Here is a 26,706-nt window from a genome sequence, read left to right on the forward strand (position 1 = left end):
TAATTTTAGGCGGTACTTCGCGTTGCACACATAGACAGCGATCTAACAAGGCCGTCGATGGATTTTTTCTTTTTTTTTTTTTTTTTTTTCTTTTCCGGTGCAATACCGCCGTTTGCATATTATTCAGTGGCCTGCATCCATAATTTTTTTCCCCCTCCCCGCCGAATCAATAAGGTCACGTAAGACCGTGACTGTCTCTTTAGGGCCCTCCTCGGCCGTACGCCAAGATCCATCAAGGGCGAGAACGCGATATACGGAGATATCGATCTCCCACACCTACGTCTCGATCGCTTGAATTTTGCACGGTGCACTTACATCGTACATTTACGTACATATCCGTCATTAAATATTAATCGAACGAATATTAATACGCTTGAATTAACCGCGATATTAAAATTGCGAGCTAAATAGAAACGTTGACCCCATTTTTCGTAAGAGCTAAATATTTATTTTATCCGGTTATATTTGCGTTTCAAAGGAGTATCGGAAAGAAGAACTTGACCGCGATTTTATTTTATTGCAGTCGGAATAATTGCGGATCAGCGGTGTGTCGAGTGCATGCGGCGCGTTTCACCGAGGTGCACGCGTAAAGGGGTGCAAGTGATAACGGCCCGAAATTGAAACGCCCGTTGACGTCAGCTCGGTATCATTAATATTAGCGTATAATTTGCAGAACAATCGCGGGGATTCCGGGGTCGCGCATCGCTCGCGGTGCTTTCCGTCGGCTGAACTCTGCTGAATGCGATACGTTGATTCGCGCGAAACAAAAATTCGCCGGCGTGTCGGCGATTGTTTGACAGAACAAGGTGGCTCACGCATGGACACGCTTGTTTATTATCGGCGCGGATCGATTTGCGCGATTTGAATATATCCCCCGGTTCGTGCCCCGCTTGTTTGTTTGCGCACTAAAACATCGTTGTACGCGATTTTAGCAGCGTTACATTTCACGGCGTCGCACGTCGCATTTAGACATTGACAGAAATCAAATAAAAAAAAAAAAAATAAATAAATAAAAAATAAAAGTTTGTAAAAGAAGAGAAAATTGAGATAAATTTTTTTTTTTAACTTTTTTCCACTCAGATGGGTTTTAAAGACATTAATGCGACTAATAATAATTCAAATATGTCACAGTATTATCATCTCAATTTTCTAGTCTAAATGAACGATGAGAATAGTCGCGCGAAAATTTATACCGTCATTCAACCCCGTCCACCGATGGGTGGTCTTCATTTTCCAATAATGTTCGCTTAGCCACGCTCTACCTATGACGCGAGATGTACGACGACCACCAAAACCTTCGTTACCGGAAACAAGATCGTAAAATGCAAATTGCTCGACGATACGCCCCGCACGCAGAGGCCGGGCGTGATTGGCCTAAGTAAGCCCCGTAACTCACAATCCTCGTGAGAGTCGATACACGAACGCTGGTTCAAGATGCGTTTCGGTTACCGCGAATTCGCAAACGAGCGGATAAATTTCACTCGGCGCTGCCGAGGGGATTTCAGTCGTGAGAGAGATAATTTTTTTTTCTTAACGTACGAAGTTACTTCGAAGTTATATTCAAAGGGAGTACGACGAGAAATTTTGCGAATGTTTACTCGCTACGGGTAATTGAATTGTCATAGCTTCTAAAACGATTATTTGCAACGGAAAACTGTCAAAGCGAGCAAAGTGTATCGGTAAGAACTTACAAGATTCAAGCCCGACGTCACCTGGCCTCGGGGCAACATTTGCTCTGAATCGAACGTGTGTTTTCGTACCGCGTTTGAAACGTGGAAACGTCGCGATGCCGTACGATACGATATCGCCAGATCCTTTGTGTCTCGATAGTATTCCCGGTTGAAGTGGGCACAAAGTGGGACAGGAAAACGAGAAGGCGGGCAGCTGGGGTTGTTAGATAGGTAGGTGGAGAGAACGCAAAAAGCGGTGCGGAAGAACCCATGGTAAGCGAAGCGTTCTTCGATAAAGAACGAGAAACAAGTCGCGCTGCATTCGGGAACTTGTCCCTTTTTGCCAGACGCGAAGGTACTTGAGCGAAATTGAAATAATCGGGAACCGACGGAAGGCTTGCGCCCATTGTTTTCTCGGTTATGCCGGAAAGAGAGAGAGAAAGAGAGAGAGAGAGAAGCCGGAGAGAATTCGACAGATGCGCGAAAGAGCAATTGGTTTTTTTTTCCTCCTGTTGATTTTTTTTTATTTTATTACTTTCATTAAACTGTCTCGCGAAACTGATATCCGCAAAGCGCATAATAAAACAAATTAGCTGCGCCCTTCGACACGTTTGACTTTTATTTAACCAACCCGTCGTGCTGCTCCGCTATGCCTTCTCTCTCTTTCTCTCTCTTTCTCTCAACAATTGACGCGCATGTAAAAGCTCTCTTTGCGAGTCGACGAGATTAAACGCGAGAATTGTTCGCGCGCTATTTAAGCGCGTATTGTACGCGGCCGCTGTATTAGTCGGCGGCGCATACGAGGACTAGAATCGTTTTATTGTCGATATTTAGTTCACGGATCGATACGCCCGGTCGTATGCAACATTGTAACGCTTATTAGAAAGCGACAAATAAACGTAAGTGACATAATGCAAACATTATCGGATAACAAATCGCCGATCGTTACCAGAGCGTTGAATTCGTCGACCGCGAAGAAACTTTTGCCTTTTCCAGCTTCTGAAATAACCGTAACGTCGAATATAGCGAATAGTATTTTTCCGTTCTACATGAAAATACAGTTTTCGACGGGTTTCAGCTCGAAAACAGACGTGACGTGTAAAATCTATTCCGATATACATTTATCATTCGAATACGTTTGTGTGGAGGTAAAAAAAAAAAAAAACTATAAAGTCGCTCGTTCAATTTATCATAACGTTGTACAGTATCTTTTTATATTTTATTTTCTTTTTTTATTCTTTTGGAAGTTGGAAATTGCAAAAGAGAAAATCTCTTTTATTTTGGAAAGAGATTTTTACACATTGTTACACGTTTGTTAATTTTAAGATAATATTCCTTGAACTCGGACGTACTTTGAAGTATAATTACGGTACGCGAATTTGATTTTCTGAATTTGCGTTTCGCCGAAAGTTACACGTTGCTGAAAATTCTTCGATCGATTACTAAAGTAAAGAATTAAAAGTCTCCGAATTCAAGTGAAAACTTGTGGCGTTTGCACGTTTTAATCACCCATCATTGTGAAAATATATGTATACCACTCCGCGACGTACACAATTTGTGTAATTAATACGTATTGCGAAACAATGATCACAATTTGCCGAACTTGATATGAATCTAATTGAAAACCGGTTGCGCCGAAGGAATGTAATTAGGGCAAAATTAACGTGCAACCGCCTACAAAACTTTTAATCGTTTATTAAATATTACTTATAACCCGCTTGTTCGATGCAGCAGCCAGGGATGTGTATAATCATACGCATTATCGCGTGAGCCAAATTTGAACTAAAATCACAATTTCGTGAACAAAGTCCGACCCGCAGAGCTGCAAATTGCACCCTGCAAATCCGATTCTGCATCGAACAATGCATATTTGATTACAGGATCCGCGCGCCCGGCCCCGCGAAATTGCTAAAGTTCCTCACATTTTATTCGACTGATTGTCAGACGAATTTTCCGTGACTTAACATCGCTTTCACGCGACCGCGGTTCGGTTTCATTAATACTTGGAATAATTACCGGACACGCTCGCGAGTGCTTCGGTGGAAGTCTCTCCGATTCCTCGTTAATAATTAATTCTAATTAAATCATAGTTCTATCGCGTTTTTGAATTTTTTTTAACCTAATTGGCCGCTGATGGACGGCAACTACCTTCGCGATTAAATGCAATAATTAAAAAAAATTTTTTTTTTTTTATTTTATTTCTTTACCAAGGCCAACGCGCGGATTCTGAGGATGGGCGATGTTAAATGGAAATTTTTCGATTTGGAGAGAAATTTTGGTTACTCTAATATCTACTTCTTCTTAAATCGACAGGTGAACAACGCAACAGCGAGGGTACAAACGAAAAAACCGCCGACGGTGCCGAACGGTAAGTGGGTTCAAACTTTCTTATCACTTTTATCTTCCCTCCCGTAACTTTCGCTCCTCGGAGCTTCCCCCTTCTCCCCCCGAAGTCGCCTGATACAACTTAAACGCCCCGAGCTACGACAGGGCTCCATTAGCGCTTAAACATCGTATATGGAGCATCGTCCCGCCGTCATATTATCGAATTATGTATGGGCAAAAATATTGAAGGCGGAGGTATTTCGCGAGGAGGAGATCTAAGCGGATATAATTCGATTAAAACTTTAAATCATTTTATCCGTAAACAGTGTTAAGTTTTCCAACTGGAATTCTGCCGCGTCGCTGGGAGAGAAAAGTTTCTCTCCTTCTTCATCGCGAGATTTAATTCAAGTATTATATGATATTGATGTGAATTATGCTCGAGGGTATTTCGTGCGTGAAATTGGAGTTCACGGAACGCGGCTGAAGCGCACGATAGAAAAATACAACCGTGCTTTTGAAAGCGGTCCGTGGAAATGGCCGATTGCGCGTATTGCTCACGCGGGGGACGACGGTCTATCGTATGAAATAATAAAAAAATACAGCCCGTATATCATTTCTATCACGTACGAGCTATCCCTGCACAAACGTCGAGCGTATTTTCCCGATGAATATTGCGGGAAATATACATTTTCGCCGATATAAAGGCGCAAAAGTCTTTCCCTTATTGCGGAAGAATAAGACGATGGCAAGCTTCGCAGAGCGCTTTAAATTCCACGACTCTCTCTTTTGCGCGCCTCTTTCACCGCGCTCTTGCTGCGGGAAATTTGCTCAATGTAGGCGGACAAAAATATTCTATACGGTTACACATATACATGTATACGTATGGTACGTGTATTTTATGTTTCAAGAATATTTGGTTTAGCTAAATTTAAAATTCAAATTCAATATTGGAAAAATGTATGTGCATATTTACATGGAAAATCTTGGGCGTAAAGAGAGTAAGTTTATTGTCTGCAATGTTTTATTTATCGCTTCGAATCGACAATAGAATATCAAGTGAAATTAGTCGGTTTTATTTAATTTGCGAGAATTACGGAACTCGGCCTGATTTTTAACTAGTGAACACGTTGCTTTTTCACGATTCTAAGTTAAAAAATATAAAAATTCGACTCACCGATTGATGCGCAGCAGCGGAGTTACAGCTACGATGATCCTGTAACATAAAAATAAAATTTTTAATGTAGAGGTGCTGAAAATAATTTCCAATGCTTAAAAAAAAATTTATTCGCGCTTCTAAGTAGCTTATAAATTAAATAATAAAAAATAAAAAAAGTTATTCGTAATCAAAACGGAAAATTAATAATTTTGTTCTCGTAAAAAATTGATATTTACCCTAAAGTTGCTCCGCTGAAGCAGGATGCCTTTCCGAGGCCTCCTCCTCCACTCAGATGGGACGTGACGAGTCATCCTTCCGCGTAGGACACTCGCGACACCCCGGAAAAATTAATATCGCGCGGCACTTTTCTGCGGCACTCCCGAAAAAAACCCGACGAACCGGTTCGTTTATCATATGTTCGGCGATAACGGCACATTCCCTTCCTTTCTTGATCTGAAACATAAAAGTTAAAACTTTAATGTAGGAGTGCTGAAAATAATTTTCAATGCTTAAAAAAAATTTTATTTGCGTTTCTAAGTATTTTATTAATTAAATAATTAAAAATATAAAAAATTATTTGTAATCGAAGGAGGAAATAATTAATTTTGTGTTCGGAAAAAGCGATACTTACCCTGGGGTCCCTCCGACGAAGCAGGATGCCTTTCCGAGGCCTCCTCCTCCTCTCAGATTGTCGTGCAGTCATCTCCCGCGGACAGGATACTCGCGAAACGCCCGGAAAAATTAATATCGCGCGATACTGTTTAGCGGCACTCCCGAAAAAACCCGACGAACCGGCTGCGGTTCGTTTAGTATATTCGGCGACGACGTATATTCGGCGACGACGGTACATTCGCTTCCTTTCTCGATCTTAATCTGAAACAGAAAAATAAGTTTTACAATTAACATTTGCAGATTAGTCGGTTGATCAATTATCTACGCGACGAGATTGTACCAATGATGCGAGTTACTACGTAATGTAAAGTAAATCAAGCAATAGATACATCAAAAGAACGAATATTAACCTTCCTAGGTACGATACACGCAGTATTATCCTTCCCGAAAGTTAAATTCCTGATAGCGAAGACCTTACGATGTTTGTTTAGTGCGGACTAAGCTGCGCTCTACCTGCGCGCTCGACAATCACGTGAACACCGCGCGACAACACGCAACGTACGCCGCTAGCGCTCGCTGCGACCTTAAAGACATGACGTCACATTGCGTGAATCACGTACGCCGCTGGCGCTCGCCCGCGCCCGCTACGCAACAATGACCTTCTGCCCAAAACAATTCGTACGGAATATTACACGTGCTATTACACTAAATCCGGTACGGGTTATTAATTGTTCAATATCAAGTCCGGAGCTTGGTCGAAAAGAGCCTACGCCGATCGTTCGTCACTCATGATAATCGTCCCGAAAAAGCGTCTAGAATTATCGCGCAAATGAGAATACACTTACTTCGCAGGGATAAAAGCTGCCCGCGACTGCTTCGTGCGTACGGAGCAGTCCTCGGAGAAGCAATATGTCGACGAGTCGCATCTTCGCTCGTCAAATTCGAGTATTACCGCCGGTATATGTGGAGCACCTCGTGTCTGTACCTTCCGTCCTCGAGCGCGAGTGAGAGAGTGAGCTCCCCGCTGCGCCCGCTCGCTCCTTCCCCACCCTAGCGCTCTACCTTTCCCCCACCCCAGCGCCCTCGCTCGTCTCTCTCTCTGCACGTATGTACGTACTCCAGCGCGCCGTAAAAGATTTTAAAATTTATATACCGATTATTACGTGGAATATTATATTGAATATTAATTTCCGTACACCGCGAATTTTTAACTAACGAATACGTAGCGATATTCACCAATTAAATCAATTATTTGTACTTAATGTAATCAGCCTAACAAAATGAATACAGTTAACGTTCTAACGTATATATAAATTACGTTTAACGAAACGAGAAGCGTTTAATGTAACGTATGAGATATTTACGTGCATCCGTAGTTTATTGCTGAATTTTATTAAATATAAAACTGTTTTCTTCAATGTAAAAGAAGCAAGAGCGAATATAGCGCGCGGCTCTGTAATGTACAGCTCTTAATAAATATTTCGTGTAAAATGTTTTTGTTATATCATAACGAGTTTCGTATTATACTCACGTTCGTTATGAGCGCGGCGCGTAATGCCAGAGAACTGGATTTTAAACTAAATCTAACCCCGCGGTCCGGTCGCATAGCCCGATTTAAATTGCGGCTTAATCCGGATTATCTGACGAACCACCAGCTGCGAAGAGGAACACGTTGCAAATATGCGGTATTACGTAACCGGTTACTGCTCAAATAGGCTCCTCGCTGATTACACTGTGAAGTCCTTCAGTCTGTCAGATACCTCTAGGTCATAGTTAATATGCAGAAGCTCCGCAAAACTCTCCAAAACTAGGATATTTGTAACATTACGCGAATCTCACAAAGTGATTAATTTTCACGAAAGTAATTTTCAAGTGAATGTTCTAAAATAATGTGAAACGGAGTCAAGTTATATAATTCTCTTGCTCAGATGGAAGAGTTGACGTGCATTGCCATAAATTAAATTAAATTAATTAGAATTAAATATATTCGATAATAAGAATTAAATAAAAAGAATTCTGTTGTAGTAGGCAATGATAAAAAAAAAAGAAATTTACAAATTCTTCAAAGCTTTTTAAAAGCCGACGTAAACGATGGACGACTTTGTTACTTCTGTCACAACTCTTCCGCATATCGCATGTAAATCTTTTTTAAGAGAGCTAGCCGAGATTTACGCCGACTTCTACATTATGGGTCGAAGCGGTACGACTTATAAATAATCGGCACTTAAAACAGTAATAACGATTGAATACGTGTTGCCAAGTGTTTCCTAACGTGAATGTAATTCTGGTCGGCGGGCTCTCGAGTCCCACAAAGGACGCCGAATGACGTCCGCGTCGATCGGCACTTCCAATTATAGCCGCATCTATGACAATTTTCGGTCAAGCAGAAAGAACACGGTGTTTGACCAACGAATCGGTTACATTGCTATTTTATTTTTTTTTCCGCGTTCTTTAAATTTTATTAAATTTCTACCTGAAATACAAATTATTTCGTACGTAAACAGCTCTTTGATATTCATTTTAATTTATTACTTCAATAATTCTTGACGGCATCGGAGCTGGTTGGTTCGTCCAATTAATCTCTATCATTAACTTTATTACGAAATTGTTCGAAGTTATAATTACGAAAATTTCGCGGTGTCGGAATATCAGTTGCGATGTAACGTTAAACTTAAGTCCACCTCGTGTTTCGCGTCGCAGTTGCAGTACGCTCGCCCCGGTTTAATTGCGATCAAATCAACAGGACTTCGTGTCCGGCGACTGAATTGATTCTCGCCCACGTCGAGGCAACGTCCTATCGAGTGACGGCCTGTGTATGCAAGGTTTAACCCTGTACCCACGCACGCGACATGCAATTATTGGAATGCTAAGGCTTGCGCCCTCAGGGCGAGCTCCGAGAGACGTTAAGATCAATCCGGACCATTTGGCGCGTACAGGTGCGCACGTGGTCACGACGCCTCTAATAACCAATTCGACAACTGTCGATTTTCGATGGAGTGGAATGGTCGAGACACCCCACACCTCGTAATGGCCTCTCGGCGCTCGACAGATATCGGCGACAGCGTTTGTATCGTTATCAAATGACGTCCTGACACTTTTCGAATGTTTGTACTTGATTTCCGATCGGTGAACATTTAACGAGACAATTTCCATGAATTTTTTTTTTTTTTTTTTTTTTTTTTTTTTTTTTTTTTGTTACTAAGCACCGCGATCACATGCAAGAAGAATGGGAGAGTCGCCAAGGAGTCGTGATGAGAAACGTTAATCACTACGAAGAACTGTGGAATCTTATTCCTCGCGTTTCTACGAGTGGAAAGTTTAAAACGCGAGATAAATGATAAACGCGACATTTAAGTTTTGTTCCACGAACTCTTATCGTAAATTTTCAGATGTTGATAATGCGAAAAAAATAAATGCCTAAAACGTACGTGAATGAATTGAGCGCGGGCGATTAATTTCTCATTACGCTATTTCTGTGCAAGAAAACGAGAAATCAGCGTGGCACGTAGGAAAGTTCCTTCGATCTAATTTACGTACGATATTAATTCACACAATTTTTTATATTATTTTTTCGCGTTAATGGTATTTATTTAAAAGAACAGTCGATAGCGCTGCTACGCGGTTTACAATCACGCAGTTAATCGCATGCATCTCGAATCGACCCAATTGGAAAAGTGGCACACGTCTAATTATAGAGAAAATTTATTGGGCGGCAAATATAACTACCACAATCCGTCTCATTACAGAGTCATTAATTTTCGCTCGGGTACTAATGTACCATTTAAAAATAAGTCATTATTTCTGTCCTGCTGACGTGAGCGGGGTCTCGTGAATATTTGAGCGAGCACACCGTGGCTTTCCGAACCGATCTGGATCTCGCTATGCCAGAAAAGCGAGTGGTCGTGTAATTTCAAGATTATCTCCGCTGTTAAGATAGGAACCAGTGATTTTAACGGCATTCCACATTTCCGGGTGGTTATTAAAACTATGTACGTAGCGAGCGCGCCTCATTCTCGCCGGTACAAAACTGCAAATTTATTTTGCCGCCGGTCACGCGGCCGGGCTCTTTCTTGCTCCCATACTTCACCGTGTAATACCCCACGTGTGTAAATAACGTTGAAAGGAGTCCGAACAAGTTCCGCCGCGCGTAACCCCGTCGGCCAAGCTTTCCCGGTGGTATATGTTTCCCCGCCCTTATATATCCCCGGATCGACAGGATTTACAGAAGTCGAGTCATAAAAATTGCATACTTGCCCTCATTCGTCCTACTTTCTCTCGAGCAACGGTACACTGCGTGCGGCCGCGTGCACGTGTTCTTTCTCTCACTCTGAATCCTCTTAACTCGGCAGAAAATCCAGCCGGTGTCCGACTTTAATGCCCACCCTGAGATAATTTGCACATACATGCGACCAAGTTGAATTTAACAAATATTTAATTACGCGACACTGATTTAATACAACAATAAAACTAAAATAAAACTTTATAAAATTTGTTTTGTCTAGAAATTAATTTTTATATACGAGCGTGAATTTCACTCCCGTTTCTCTGTTCCGGATTTCAAAAACCGTTTTCTTTTTCTTTTTCTTTTTCACGCGCTTTGTCGCGTCAAAACGAGTCAACATTTTTTATTTGTAGTAAGCGTAACGGCGGTGGAGTTTCCTCAATGTCGTCAAAGGGTCCCGCAAATATTTAGGATTGCGCCTGACGTTTTCACCCTAATGCTTCGTCTTCTCGGTTTGGCTGCGTTTCACCGCGTTTCCGCTCGCCGGTTTCGTGAGAACAGCCGGTACCCGCGGTACGTGATGTCCATAATTTACGCGAAGTCTCGCTGCTCATTAATTGTCGCGTAAATAACGCCCCGCCGCACGGCATGCATACATTTGCGCGCGTGGCGCGCGCTCTTCGCCCTCTCTTTCGTTTCTCTCAAATCGTGTTACACGCTCCTCTTTTTTCCTCTCTCTTCTTTCGAGCCTCTTCCCGCGGCAAGAAAAAGGGCAAATGTTACAGCGCATCAAGATATCACACGTAATATCTCACTTCCGCGGGAAGGAACTTCACCCTCGGTTAACTTCGTCGTGAACCTTTATCCTTTGAAAATTGTCTTTTAAATTGAATGTCTCTTTCTCTCCTTTTATTTTTCTATCTATTTTTGTTATTTTATTATTGCAAATATCTCGGTACTCGGTGCAGTTTTGTTAAATATTTTTTCCGTCGCATTGTTCCACTTTGTTTCGATAAAAAAAAAAATGTATGAAACATTTGGTACGAGTACATTTTTATTCTCAGAAGAATAAAGTCTCTCTCGTTTAATAATGGGATTATTATTACTTGGTTAACACCGCAGTCTTCCTGCAATCCGATTTACGGTACTCGCAAAGCGGCGCTATCGTTGAGGAATATTTTCGCGGGAAAGAAAGAAAGAAAGAAAAAAGAAAAAAAAAAAGAAAAAGAAAGGGGTCACTCTCGTATTTATTTCGCGTGCGACACTGTTTTCCGAAACTTTTCCGTTCGCTTCTTGCGTCCTCATTTTTCCCGATGCTCAGCGAAGTTCGCCAATTCATCGGCAAGAAATGAGCGCGAGAAGTGGAACGAGAAAGTTCGGTCAGCGGTGTCGCGGTGGAGAGGGTGGGTCTTCGTTTTATTAAAAAATTTTATTTTTATTCCCGTCGCGCCCGGCCGTGGCCATACCGGCGGTTAATACCGGAAGCCCGGTTTAATGGAATTACAACGTGTTTTATATGCGCGCCAGCGTTTTCGCGCGAGAAATTCGCGGAACGGACGAAAAGCGGCATAAAAGGGGGTGCCGCTCGCGGACGGGGAGGCGGAATTTCACGCGCCACCGCATAACGTGTTTGCGTAATATTTGCATGATATATTTTCGATACGCCGACTCCTCCTCCTCCTCCTCCCTTTTTCTCCCCCTCACGAGATCCTATAAGTTTTATGCAAACCGGGGGCGCCATTGTCCGCAACGCGGCCGCGCCCGATAAATAAAACCGCCACGAGAAAACCGGGCCCTTGCAGAGGTATGACGGAGGAGCCGGCGTCTATTTTCACGGATCTCGCGTCACGTCTAAAGATGCGCTGACCTGATATACCGAAATACCGGGGGAAGGGAAATCACGTTATATACACGCGAGTGTCGCCGAGAACCGTCGCGGAGATGGGGGCGAAGTTCGTGGATTTCTTCGTCGCAAACGCCATTTCGTATAATGCAATTACACCTTCGCCCCCAAGTAGCTGCGTACACATAAATGAGCAGGCATTCGACGATGCGGTTAAGCATACGAGCGCGAGCAAACGAACGTGCCTGTTGCAAGACGAAGCTACCTATTTTCTGCATTGTTGAATTCCTTGCGTAAACACTACCTAAATATATGCACCGGGTAATTTCTGAAATTAGCACGGAGCCGAGAAGGAAAGAAGGGTTTTTATTTCCGATGTTTTTTTTATTATTATTTTATTTTATTTTATTCCTTTTTTCCTTCCGTTTTTCGTTGCCATTTCATACGTCTCGTTTTCTTTTCATCATTTGCCGCAATTAAATTGCGTTTATGCGAGACTTCGATAAAGTCGTTTCGCAGTATTGAAATTATTATGCGAGAGACTTTATGTGTTTATCTCTATTTTTAGCTTTTACCTCTCGCGCTACATTTTCCGTTTTTATTAAACTTATCTTCTCTTCGTTTTCTCGTATGACGATGAACTCTGCCGGGCTATTCATTCACGGAAACCAAAGAAGATATACTTTCCAGCGGTAAAATAACATATGTAACAAGTCCCTTGTTGAATTTGTAAAAAAAAAAAATACGTTTTAGGTATCTAGTATTTCTTTTACAATTTAATTGGAATAGATTATTTTTCTCCAGAAATTTTGTATTCAAACTTTGATTACTTTCTCGCATAAATTTTACTCATAAATTTATTCTCGTAATTCCGAAGGTAAAAAAAACTAGATTTTTTTTTTTCTTCATATATAGAAGTGTAATATTTTTTGAAAAAGATTTTATGCTAAAATGTTTTATTATAATTAAAGAACTTTTCAAAGAGCGTAATATACAGTTAGATTTAACATCAAATACAAAGTATTTTACAAAATTTTAATTAAGAACCGCGCGCTTTTGATTAAAATAAAAGTGCAAGGTCTACATTTACATCTCTCGCGATTATAATCTAAACGGCCACGTGGAACGTAGTTCGCGTATGAGATTTACCATTACGCGAATGGCGGAGCCTCTATTTTACGAGATAAAACTCAATTATTGAAATTTGCGCGAGTTCGGATTTTGCGGATTTTACGGGCGCTACCTCGGCAATCAAGCGTTTTGCGTGCGCGCCTCGTTATTATCCTCCCAAAGGCGAGTCGTTATCAGGGGCCCGCCATGCGCGATTGCTCGTTTCCGTTTTTATCGCGTTACATCGGCGCGTGTTGCGCTGCGGATCCGGCAAAAATTGGAGCCAAATCCGGCGCGAGACACGCGTCGGGAACAGTCGAGTGACCGCATCCTCGCATCCCGTTCGCGGATCATCCCCGACACGATACCGAGGCCAACTCACCCCTGTCGTTGGAAATCATAACCAGAGCGAGCGAGCGAGCAAGAGAAAGCTAGAAAGAGAGAGAGAGAGAGAAGGGACGGGGTTTGCACGGGCGAAGGACGAGTAATTCGCCACCTTCCGTTTCATTACTGTTTCGACCAGAGATACAGCCGCGCGGCACGCAATCGTGCGATCAATCTCGCGACTGGTATTCACGTTTGTCAGAGCCACGGACACTGGGCGTATGTGAAATCGCCGCTCCATTACGCGCGCATAGATCACGCGTCATTAATGCTCGCGACGTCGACAACGCTGGACCAATAGTCGCAAGCTGCGATATTTTCCGAAGATCTGCTAAAAGCACCGTGGAAAGAAAGAGAATCAAAGCTAGGTCGCGCGAGACGTAGTGTTCTTGTTTTATCGCGCTGTACATTATACTGTACGTTACGCTTTGCGCAAATAATTCTTTACACTTGGTGCGATCGTACGTTGATCGGAAATGTATACCGTTTCATCCGGATATTCCGTTTATTCAAGTAACAATGAATAATCACTGGTACCTCCGGTGCATCGAGAGCTCCCTCGCAGTTAACTATACGAAGGCATTAAGTTACCAATTAATTGCAAATGGACTTCAATCGAACAGGGAATACTTTATAATCGATGCCGCGCGAGCTTTCGCCGGATAAAACTTGGCGTAGTCTCGCGTTTCCATCGTACCGATCCGCGTTTTCGCGGACATTATGAAAGTGGAAATTTCACGCGATTCGTGCAGGCGCATATCTTTCCGCGTTTGTAAAAAGTGATTTGATTTTAAGGCATCTTTATGCGCATAATCTCGGGGGAGGGAAAAAAAAATGCCCCCATAAATCACGTTGCTTGGCGCATCAAACTTTTGCGCTCGTCTCCGCTTTATTCATCCTCCGGCGAACAAAATCGAAGCGCGCGCTCGCGCCTCGGGATAGAAAATTGCAATCTCGGGTTTTATAAGACGGAGGAGTGCGTCGCCGATCGTTCGCAGCCATTTTCGATAAAACCAATCTCCTTGTTACATAATTCCCGCGGTCAATTGTGGAGAGGTGAGAGAGAAAGAGAGAGGAAAGTTGGTTATCCCTTCGGAGATATTAAATCCATTTTCCACGCGTATTATGTACTCTTCGTTTATTATCTCGGTTTCAAATGTATTCCCGTGATAGTAAAATTCGTATTACTGCCTGACGTAATCAGTATTTTTTATAAAGAAGAATACTTCCGTGAGTAGTTGATGATTTAAATACGATTCTCACTAGGATTAATAGCGCAAAAAAGTTTATTAATCTATTATTAAGTTCCACTGGGCGCGTTTTTTGTGAAACGGCGAAACTAAAGATCGATTTTGTCATCTCAGAATTTATGAAGTCCTCTTCACTTGCTGTCCTTTTTTTTTTTCCCCCTTGTAGATATTAATGTAGATATCGCTGTTTTTCTCATTTTAACGCGCGGGTAATTTACCACGGAGAAATCTTCTCTTCGGAGAAAGAATTTCGCGAGGAATTTACGCTCGTGGGAAGAATAAGTTTGCGGCGAGCAGCCCTGCGATCCCTAAAAACACGGTGGTAATCAATCAACCACGCCCAGCGATTATTAGTGCGGCTTTATGGGGAATAAGAACGAGCGTTTTAATCACAGCTGCTGGGATGGCTGTTCGCACAGAATTACCGTATAATTTGATATTAATTCAAATTGATATTAATCGACCGAGCGCCTCTTTCACGAACTTTACACGCTGTATTATTAAGTCACACAATTCTGTTTTTCAAGCAAATGGGGACAGTCGTATAATAATTCAGCGTGTAATAACGTCCTGTTTCCGACGTAAACGAGAGTCACTGTAATAATTTACATCCCCGGACCACGGGGCCGTGCGCGAAATTCACGTTGCAAATCGATCGCGTTATTTTTCTTCGCGGCGAAATATGTTGCTCGCCGATGTAACGTTCTTAACCCGGCAAACTATTAACGACGACAAGGTATTTCGGGCTTAATTCAAATAACCGTCTGCCCTATATACGTACCGTTACCGTGTTACGCCAGGTAATTGCGAACACCGCTAAATACTCTATTAATTATCTTCGCCGGTCGTGCGACAAATGCGGTGGCTTTATCAATAAAGGCTTGTCGCGCAGTAACGAGGGACAAAACGCCGCTCTAAGCGCTAGATAAAATTCTCACGCGCGACTGTCTCAAGCTTCTTCTCCTTTTTTTTTCCCACCCGTTGTTTCGAGAAAATCCAGATGTAAAGAACCGCTTGGTTTTTTTTTTCTCTGTTGCAGTGTGCGTACAATGGCCTGAGGGTAGGTGCTTCCATGACGTGCCGGAGCCGGCACTGCTGAATCTCTACTTCGAGATCCGTGAGAACTGTCACGGATTCTCCTGAAGGCAACGACCAGTCAGGCAACGACATGATGACAATGACGGGCGCCCGCGCTCCCTCGTCTTGTTGCGGGCGCGCGGATCATCAGTATCACTTCAGTATCGCGCGAGAGAAACATTCTCGAGATAACGTATTTATTTAAAAGTCTTTCCAACAGCCGCCACACACCACGACCAAGCAAAGAAAAAAGACGTATAGCCACGTATAGCCACGTATAGACACATAGAAATGGGACGAAGGTCCCTGAATTTTTTTATCTTTTTTTTTATCTTTTTTTTTTATATATTTATATATATATATTTTTTTTTCTTCGTTCACGTCGGTGCATTCCGATCGGACGGACAGTTCCTATCTCGCGATTTTGGTATAGAGACGCGCCGTCGAATGAATAGAGTCGACGGAACAATTCCTCGCGTGAAGAGTATAACTTTAATCAGATTTGCAAACTTCAGTTAATTTCTTCTTTTTTTTTATTTTTTTTTTTTATTATTAAACTTGCCAAGTGCTTTTTTTATATCGTGTACAGTTAAATTATTCTTTTAATAAGTCTGAGTTTATTTAATCAAGCCTCTCAGACGGCGAGAAGTAAGCAACGCCAATTAACTCCCGATGACAGTTAATTACGTTACGTAAAGAGGCTTTCGTGTGGCGATAAGTTTCCCGCGTGCTGCGGGCGCGGAAGATCGCATAGAATTTCCCGTCGCCTCCGTTCATTTCGAGCCGCGTCTCCTCGTGAGAGAGAGCGTCACGTAACGGGGCGTGTTAGCTCTCGCGTGTACCGTTTCCGGTGATCGCGATGGATCTCGTGCGACGAAGATCTAACCGCCGGCCCTAAATGGGCGCTCGGCAGAATTTTTGCTGAGCGCGCGAAAACAAAAAAAACGGGATCTCTCGCGTCTCTTTCTTTATAGGGTTCTCGATGATCCCAGCAGATGCAAGGTGGGTGGTCCAGAATATTTATTTACCTACAACTAATTGCTCGTCGTTCAGCCAGCTCGGGGTTAAAGACTGTCTCTCCTGTTTACATATACGTATATATCTTTCTAATTTTTTTTTTTTCTAATTTTTTTTTAATTGTACTTGGCTTTTCTCTATCGTCCAACAGGAGAGATAACACCACGCTCAGCCCCTCCTAAGTTTCTCTCTCACAACCAATTTTTCTTTCGTTGTTTCCCTGTCGAGCCAAAGCGAAGTCCTCCTATCTTATCATCGCCCGTTCTAATTCGCGGTGAGAAAGCTACAAGAAGTAATAACAGCTTTTGCGCTCGTACGGAGGAAAATGTGCTGTATTAAGCAGAAAAGAGAGAAAAAGAGAACGACAGTCGGGATAAAAATAACTCACGGTAATAAGAGTGCTACTTTACGCAAGAAAAAAAAAAAGAAAATAAAATATGGTTAACGGAAGTTGAAGCGTTAACTATTAAATTTTTTGAGACGGTTATTTATTACAGTATTGAAAATTGGGAAGAAATCTCCCTCGAAATTGAGCCTAATGATCGTTGAATCTTGACAATTATTGCTGACTTAATAACGCGGTGAAAAAGCTGGAAATCTAAACGTTTTTTGCCGCGTACTGGTTTACTACGCGTCTTGACCTATGTCCACGTGCGCTAGACGCCGAGGCTAGGGCCAGCCGGGTCCCGCCGCCCGCGCGTCCCTCGCCCATCCGCCCGCGCAGCCTCCACCATATTGTGCAACATGATGGCTGCCGCCGGCTGATGTAAATACACGCACGTGCTCGCGGCGGCCGGCGGGTCCGGCGGCCGTCGAACTCGGCAGTCGAGCGGGCGTTGACAGAAATCAGAACGCGCAGCAGTAGGCTACCACGCGACGAAAAACGTTGATATCTAATTTTTCCGACTCGTTATTAATCAGGAATAATGTACTCTATTCATTAATTTCTGTCTCTGTTTTATTACACGCATTATTCTCCGCGCAAAGCGGCGTACGGAAGAAGCAATTAATTGTCGACAAAGGCGTTTCCGCGCAAGCCGCGATTTTTTATATCTTGTAGCATGCCGAGGCGCATGAGTTTCCGATTAGTGAGGTGATCGATTTAAAAATCGACGGCCACGATATTCCGAAGTATTGTTCCCGCATAATTCGGCACTTCTCGCAGTAGGAACGTAATTCGCGTACTTTTGATGCTTTTACCATCGCGTTATTACATTTCGCGCTTTATAAATTTATTTCTTTTGACGTACAAAGACTGAAATGTGAAAATTTATTTAAAGTATTTATTTTACTGGTTTATTTATTTATTAATTTTTTTATTATTTTTTATTTTTTTTATACGGGAAAAACTTATCGAAATATATCGCTTTGTAAAATCAGAATTTAACATTCGATCTATTTTCATCTTTGATTATATATTTACTAAATCGAACGGTATTTTTATTATCTAAACGTACGGTTATTCGTGTTTGCTAAAATAAAACGTAGCATACCGTAAAATTTTTTTTTATTCTTTTTTTTTATTGAATTTTTTTTCAGTTTTAAACAAACGTACGCGAATAAACCGAACGTTCATGAAATTATTAAGTGCAAGGTAAATTACGAATGATTTCGGAATAACTCGTAAATTAGATTTAAAGTAACAAATACAGGGTAATAGAATATTAAGGATAAATAATTTTTCCCAGTTTATTAACGAGTTTACGAATAAGACTGGGAAATTTAGATTTTTTTTTTATACCATTTACCTCGTTTATTACCTTCGCGAGATTCGACAATTTTATCGTCGATTTGAAGTAATATCTTTAGAACTTAAGTAAGTTACCGTGCCAAAAAAAAAGCAAAAAAAAAAACAGGGTATCAATTGTGGTGATAAAGTAATTTTTACTTTAGGCATTTTGTGTAATTAGTGTGTACGTAGATTATATACGTTTTCATATTAGGACAGAGGAGACATTCCCGACTGCATTTTAAAATGCCGATTAGACGAAATGTGACGTAGCAACGAGTTTGGCGTGGCCCCGCAAGTGCTCTTACTGACACACCGATCGCGTTCGTTACGGCTGTCTATTTTTATATGATGTGATTTTTATACTCGGCTCGCGCCTAGCGACAGAAGCGCACTTGCTGGGTCCACGTAGAACGAACGTAGAACAGTATTACGCAACCGCATGACTGTACTCTTACAGGGTTAAACCGACATTCCAAAGATCGTGACATCGATTACTCGCCAGACAAGTAAACTGGGGTAATTCGCGACGACATAACGGTGTACAAACGTGATTTATCTCGCCTTTGCTGATCCATCGATCAACAGTGTGCCATAATACCCCACTTTACGAACGTAGAAAGTAGGCTTCAGATGACTTTTTAATAGACTAAGACACTGCGTTAGTTGCGTAGCGAATTAGACTACATAGTTAATCGTCAGATAAGTGTTTGTGTGTGTGGACGATTAAGTGTTCCGCGGAAAAGTGAGCATGAACAGGTATTTCGTAGACAGTGAAAACTAGAATCGAGGATCTCTCGGTGGAGAGGGACAATGAGAATAGATGCGGGAATTCAACCAGAGCACGCGAAACGAGAACGAAACGTGACAAATGTAAAGAGGAAGTCATTATTTTCCACGAGACCGGCATAAATTTTATATACGAATAAATATGAATATTTCTATATCAATGAATATCGACAGTATTCCAGTTTTGTGCGATGAAAGTTCGCTTTTGTAGAGAATCGAGGATTCGTTTAAAAATTAAAACATTAGTTTGCGATAAAATTCCGGGCGCACGGGCATGAATACGGTGCGGAGACGCGTGTACGCGACTTTTATTTTTTTTTATTTTTATTTTTTATTTTGCCGACTGCACACGTTGAAAGTGCTTCCTCATCTTTTATGCAAGTGAAATTACTTCAATTATGCAAAATAGAATTTGTTAATGTCGCGAGGAGATAAGCCGTATTATCGAAGCTCCGAGCGAGACGAAGCGGCAACGAAGCAAATCGTTAATCGATACAGGAGCAGCCTGTTCTTGTCTCTGCTCGTTGAAACAAATCTGCGTGACACACAAGCGGACCGATTTGTCACATCTCAGTCAATAAAGAGGAATTTTTACTTTCCGTACATCGACGAGTCAATCGAAAACCGATTCTCACGATTGCACGTTCATGCATGTACAATATCATTCGCCGAGGGAAAAAGTAGAGAATGGGCAGATGCAGGTCATTTAAATTTTTATAAGATCGCGATTCGCTGCGTGTTTCGCTTTTCGTCACGGGGTGAATAAATTATTGCTTCCGTAAAACCGGCATCACGTAAGAACAATCGACGCGAAGTTGCTAAGTAATCTTTTCATTATTACCTGGTTAATGGATTCCCCCCAAAAAAAACAAAAAAAAAAAAAAATAGTTTTGGAAAGCGGTAGAAACAAAAGTGACGGGAAACGAGTTTTTGCCGTTATGACTGTGTCTGCCTTCTTCTCGAGTTTCTCTCTTCGTGTTTAACTATGCGATCGCTCCGTCGACGTGTTCATTTCGCACACTTCCATCTACTCGCGGAAGTATTTCACCGCTGAACTTTCCGCCGTGAGTAGTCGAGATATTTTCGTCGACGCGCACTATTCTCCGTTTATTCATCGGATCGTCGTCGTTCGGTATTTCCCCTGGCCTCCGAGTCACACTCGCGGGAGATATTCGAGCCGCATGCCTCACCCCTTTCGCGGAGCTAATCTAAGCGCTGGTCGTGTTAAGAAAGACTCTTTGTCTTCCACTTCCTTGAGAATTCTCTGCGAAGCTCACCCTCGCGAGGCGACGCTCGAGCGCACAACAAAGTGGACGGCGTTTAGCAATGGGGATAAAGAAAAGACGCAGAAGAGAAGGCGGATTCTCGCCCGAGGAAAAATCCGGAAGTCGAGGTCCTTCCTCTCTTCCCGGACCGCTCTCCCTTCTCTGTCTTTTCATCTATCCCGTTGCCTCGCACTTCTCGCGGCGATATTACTACTTCGCAGCTCCCGAAGCATTCCGCGTTTCCTAACAATTTTCATTCAGTCTCGCGCCGCTTCTCCACGTTTCTCTCTCCCCTGCCTCTTTCCGTCTCGCTCTGCCCCGGGTCCGTTCCCTTCTCCAATTTTACCTTCGTGTCAGAATTCTTTCACTTCAGTCGCGCTGTCGTCGCGGTCGCGCCCGGAGACGTGCGAGGAAAATTGATATTGCTGCCGGGAAAGAAAAAGATTTGCATCCCTCGGCGCGCGAGATTTTATTGCCTCCGCGACGCCGTTGTCCGTTATATGAACTCGAAAGTGAAACGCGTAACTTCAAATTCGAACCCGATTCGCCCGCTGTTCCCTTCATTTTACACCGACGACGACGATCCCGATGATGCATGCTTTCGTAGGCTTTTCATTTTGAGATTTACGCTTATGTTGTTTAAACTACACGACGGCGGTTCACGGAGCGTTAAAAGAGTGCACGTAAAATCACGCAGGACTTTTCGCTCGTAAAAGCGAAAGTGCTCGAAGGGTCCTTGATCAAAATTTTTTTATGACTTCGAAAATTCAGTCGTTTCAAAAGAAATATAATTTACTTGACATTTTGAAAAACTTACGACTCGACTTCCGCGGAATTTTTCTACGTTGCGAAATACGTATAATCGGTCGGTGCTTTTACGAATGAAACGTCCTGCGACACCTCAACGACATAAAGGAATCAGGGAAGACGGCAGGACGTCAGGAAGAAAACGCCCGAGCAACTGTTTGAGTCGCAATGAGCCAGAGAGGACTTTCATGGAAGAACGATGCTATCCACAGAAAAGGACGACCGGAGATAAACCGAAGACACGAGCGATAATCGAATAAGAGGCCCACGAATGCGATGGTTTCCGAAAGGTACGGCCCCCTTCCTACAAAATGCAAAAAAAAAAAAAGAATGAAAGAAAAAGACAGTTAAAAAGAGCGGAACGAACGAGTAGCAAGTAACAGCAACGACGAAACGATGTAGGCACGGAATGCGCAAGGATGCGAAATGCATAGAATCTGCGCCGAACCCCGGAGATAAATCCGCTTGGACGCGCTTCTTTTCTCAACCCTGCGTCTTGGTTTCTTTTTAATTTTTTACGAGAGAAAAAAAAAAGGAAGGAAAATTTTACTACGTGTAAGTGTACACTGAGATTGAGTTCTTCGAAAAGAAAAAAAAAAGAAAGAAACGTGGAAGTAATATATATTATTGGAATTAAGAAGAAGAGACGTATTATTATTATAAAACGCACGTGCGAAATTTATCTCCGTTGAGTTTCGGAGGAGTGCGAACGCTAGGCGTCGGAGGAAAAGAGGCGCGTTCGCAAAATCTCGGGGAGACATCCCGCAACCCTCAAGTGTCTCCGAGAAACCGACACTGAAAGTTTCGCCTGGTAGCTTTTAATCTTTAGGGCTCTATCTGTCCAGTGGTAAAAGCATGAGGTATTTACGTTACGTACATAATAATATTCCGTATGATTGACTTGCGAGAGTATGTCGTATATAATGATCATTAACAATCCTCTTTTGGCACACACTTTTGGTCGCTTCACAGTCTCGTGTCGCCTGCCGGCCAGGCAGCCTTTAAAAAAAAAAAAAAGAAAACCCCCCCCAAAACAGAAAAAAAAAATGAACTCTCGTCTGTCCGAAATGCAGATTAATCGATTAATCCATCCCCCTTTTGACCCCCCCGGCATCGTCGCCGCGCTTGTTTTGCGTGTATGTCCTCTCTATACGTATTTATTATACTGATTCACTCACACCGCCAGCTCGATTAATCGGGACACACCGTCGACTCGTCTTTCCCTTCACTTAATAGTTATTCCGCCCCCGTTCCTCCCCCGTCCGAGTCGAGTTCTGCGAGTACTACTCCTCGAAGCCCTAGTTCCACCGAGCACCGAATGCACTCGACGTCGATTAGCGTTAACCTCGGTTAACTGCGAAACGACTCCCTTCCACCCCCTCCCCCCGTTCGCGCTCACGACTATGACCGTAGCGCGAACGGAAGCTGGGGGAGTCGCTAACGAGGACCAGTTAATCGAATTACCCGATCGAGTCCGCTGCAACCGGCTTCACACACCACCCTCCCCTTTTGCTCCTACCTCTCTCCGCCACCCCCTTTTTTTACACGGTCCTCGTTCCCGATCGTCGATTTAACCCGCCTCTACCTCATACGTATATATATACATACATTATATATATAGATATTTTTTTTTTTTAAATTGTTACTATTACATATAATAATCACGGTAATGCGCCACATTCACTGGTTGATGACTGTCTCGTTGACATAAAGGCCCGTATCTTGCCTGTGGTTGTGCTTGGTTGTGGTTGGAGCGGTTTTGGGAGAGAATTTTTTACTTGCTTCTTTTTTAATATTATTACCTTTTTTAATTTGCACGTCTCATGTCGTGGCCTTGGCTTGCCTTCATATGAGATTCACCTGTGAATATATATATATATACATACATATATATATTGATATATATATATCTATACCGATATGCCGTATGTATTCGCGCGCATACGTCGCGCCCGGCAGAGAAGCGCTAGGCGCCGTATGCACGCGGATACATATTAATTATATTGTAATTTCACACGTATGATAATCCGTCCTGGCAGTATCGTACGATTAACAAACATATGTGCACTCATAACGTATACATTACAAATGCTGCGAAGTAGTTTTGTGAAAGCGACTTTTCAGTATCGTGTTTTCTAATTATTATTATTTTTTTTTTTTTAATTTACTTCTTTCTCTCTTTCACTTTTTCTTTTTCTTCTTTCTTACTTTGTCTTTCTCGTGCGTTATTCTTTCTCTCTTCTCACATGTCGTGTAAATCAGGATGCATATTGCACAAGCTAACGAGACTTCTCGAGAATATTCGCGTGTGACAAAAATAACGAGCAACAGACACGAGAAAGCATGTTCGTCTCACTTGTTTCGTTGACTTTTTCTCGATACAATTTCTTTCGATATCGGTTTTTTTAAATATATATATATATATTTCTTTCTTTTCTTTTCTTTTTCCGTTAGTTCTCTGTCACTACTTCACGTACGGGCTGCCATGGCGGCACAGTCTGTAATACTTATTACTCTTCTTACTATGATTATTATTATTATTATTATTTTTTTTTGGAACTGTTTATTAATTGTCATTGATTAATGTTAATGGATCGTGGCACGGTGTGTTAGTTGGCGAGAGACATGACAAATAATTTTTTGAACGGGCGAAGGTTGCTGCATGCTCGAACAAATGCCGCCTTTGACTTAGTGGTAACTAATTAATTCTGGTATACCGTCCTTCGTTTGATTAATCGCCGATCGTGTCGGCCACGTCGCTCGCCATTTCTTTCCGTTCGCGAGTGAATCCCGATAACCGCGCGCATCGGCAACACTCGTCCGCGAAATTCTCGGTGGGACGTCCGTCTCGTTAACCGCAGATTCGAGCAGATACTCGCGAGCGATCGCACACGATACGAAAGAATCGTGCGAGTGTCGTTGTCGTCGACATTATTTCAACAGGCACACAAGTATGTAATGTGCAGGGCGTTTCTGAACAATCGTACCTCCTCGCTACGCAGTAATTGCAATTACGTAATGCGATAAATATCTTCCAAGAGTTTTCAAAGTCAATAATAAAGATTGCTTTTGTTTTTTCTTAGTTGAAAAGAGAAAAGAAAAAAAATTTTATCAAAGCAGAATTGAATTTAATATTTTCTTTATTAAAAATAATTTATGGTAATTGTGAATTTCTGATTTTACAAGTCTTCAAATTAAATCATGGTAATTTCGAATTTTGTATTCGGTTCTGATTCTGCCTCTTTAAAAATGATTTAGCTTTCTCTAAAAACAATTCTCGCGAATCACTATTTATCATTGAAAAGAGGAGAGAGCATTGTTTCGAAATGGCCCGATTGTACACACAACGTATTCACCTTTTTTACTGATTGTTTAGCCTGGCATCCACTAATTAGTCGTCAGTGCGTAGCCTTAATTAGTTACCTCTGAGCGTGCAAGCACCGCCAGCAGTTTTAGTAGTGGGCCGCAAGCGGGAGTGCGCTTTATTTTTTTCGAAAAAAAAAACAAAAAGAAAATAGAAAAAAAAAAAAAAGAAATCTTGACGAGAAAGTAGACGACTCCGCCGTCGTCGTCGTCGTCGTCATGGTTCTCGAGAATGAAAAAGGGATCCGATTCAGTCAATCTCGTGTTCTCGACGAACGATTTCGTGGTCGTAAAATATCCTACGCTGTTATCAGGAGGGTGGGTGGGCAGAAAGGGCTCTTTTATCGACTCACTAAATTATTATTAAGCCACCGTGTGTAGCTGCACTACAGTATACTTTCTCAAGCATCGCGGACGTCGATCAACGCCGAGACGTTTCTGTCGTTCCTTCGTAATACCGCTCGTGTTTCACGTTTTTCAACTTCGGAGCTAAATAATTCTGTGGTTCTCATACTTTGGGCTTATTTTTCCTTTTTTTTTTTTTTTTTTTTATTGTTTGCTCTATACGGAAAAATATACATGACGTTGAACAATACTGTCTATCGCGCAGTTAAGCTTTATCGAATCGTCAATCCATCGACAATCATCGTCGAATCGTTGAAACTGAACGATCTTAACACCTGCCTTTAATAGCCCGGAATAATAACACTGAATTTTTAATATTAAAAATAATAAAACAGCTCGTCTAACAAAATTAAGTAAATTAATAGAAAACTCCATTTGGCACTTATGCGCTGGAAAATTAGATCGCAAAATTAATTGATTGAATAATTAAATTTCCATTTACGACGCTATGCTATATGTTAATAAATTCTTCTATAATTTAATTTGTATTCTACAATTCGGTTATTCCGTGATTCATTGAAGTTTAATGAATTATTTCACTATCAATTAAATTTCAATTCTCAGTGATTTCCAAGACTAAAACTTTTTCTTTTTTTTTTTTTTTACTCTCGTGTAATTTAGAACGAAAGAAGCACAGTTTGAGAACCACCAACGCGTACGATTATTAAAAGAAAACCGTCGTTGCTTCCCACGAAAACTATCGTGACAACTAGACATCCCCCGATAGTAATTGTTCGTGAAAAAACTTCGGGGAAAAGTAAAAGCTCTCGGGTACGGTGCGAAAGCAATTTTCGATGAGCGGATTAAGTTTTGTCGGCAACTCGGTCACTACGGGGGTATGATTCGCTAGAAAGAAACGTATCACGTCGCACGTACTCGTTATGGGAACCGCGAGAATAGCCATCGAAGACGCATCCATCCCGTACATCGGCATTGAGAACTTGTATTGAGTCACTATGATCGTGTCCCGTAGATAGCGATTTCTTTGCGAGATGTGAAAGTAGAAAGAGCTCACGTTTATACATATATATATATACATATATATACTAATCTCTGCATCTCCTTTTTTGGCGTATATTACTCACTCACACCATTTGCTCGGAAGTATCTTTGAATGGCTTTCGTTCGGAGACCGTAATCGTTATTGTTATACTTCTGGAACGAATAATATCTCTTAGTGCATGGAATCATATATCTCGAGCGAGATCGGCACACGAGCCGAGGCCGATTTGGAGCCTTGCGATCGAGTCTATCTGTGTAGCAAGATGAAACACGTATATTGTATACCTGCATACCGCGATGCCGAGAATGCGCCTTCATCCACCGCTTCAGGAACTCTTTTGGCCGCCCCCGTCGCGGGGGCGGCGATTTTTTCCATTGCAAGCCTTGGGACGTGGCGAAGAAACTTTTTCACCCTCGGGAGAGAAAGAGAGAGAGAGAGACAGGATGCGCCCTTCGCCCGCGTGCGAGAGCGCGAGCCTGGGATCGATAACGCGCGCGAGAGAGAGCAAAGCGCGGAAGATTTTAAGCCGCGGAATTACGGAATTGGAGCGAAGCTTCTTCGTATCGACCGTCAAATTGCCAGCCGGGATTTTCTCGATTATTTACCGGGATAATTAATGGTTTTAGTACGATATCGCGGTGGCGATTGCGTGACTTTTTAATGTTTTTTTTTTTTTAAT

General features: G+C 42.1%; 1 protein-coding gene across 9 annotated transcripts in view; it reads left to right on the forward strand.

Annotated features, from left to right (window-relative positions):
• The window catches only part of LOC139104044 (RNA binding protein fox-1 homolog 3), a 256,372-nt gene that overhangs the window by 194,916 nt on the left and 34,750 nt on the right, over positions 1-26,706 (forward strand). For all 9 annotated transcript variants that reach the window (XM_070659263.1, XM_070659264.1, XM_070659261.1 and 6 more), the window contains 2 exons: positions 3,984-4,038; positions 15,612-15,632. In XM_070659263.1, coding sequence (XP_070515364.1) covers positions 3,984-4,038; positions 15,612-15,632 — 76 coding nt within the window. The remainder of the gene's footprint in view (positions 1-3,983; positions 4,039-15,611; positions 15,633-26,706) is intronic.

Source organism: Cardiocondyla obscurior, linkage group LG07, assembly GCF_019399895.1.
Source record: "Cardiocondyla obscurior isolate alpha-2009 linkage group LG07, Cobs3.1, whole genome shotgun sequence".
In the NCBI taxonomy this organism is placed as follows: domain Eukaryota; kingdom Metazoa; phylum Arthropoda; class Insecta; order Hymenoptera; family Formicidae; genus Cardiocondyla; species Cardiocondyla obscurior.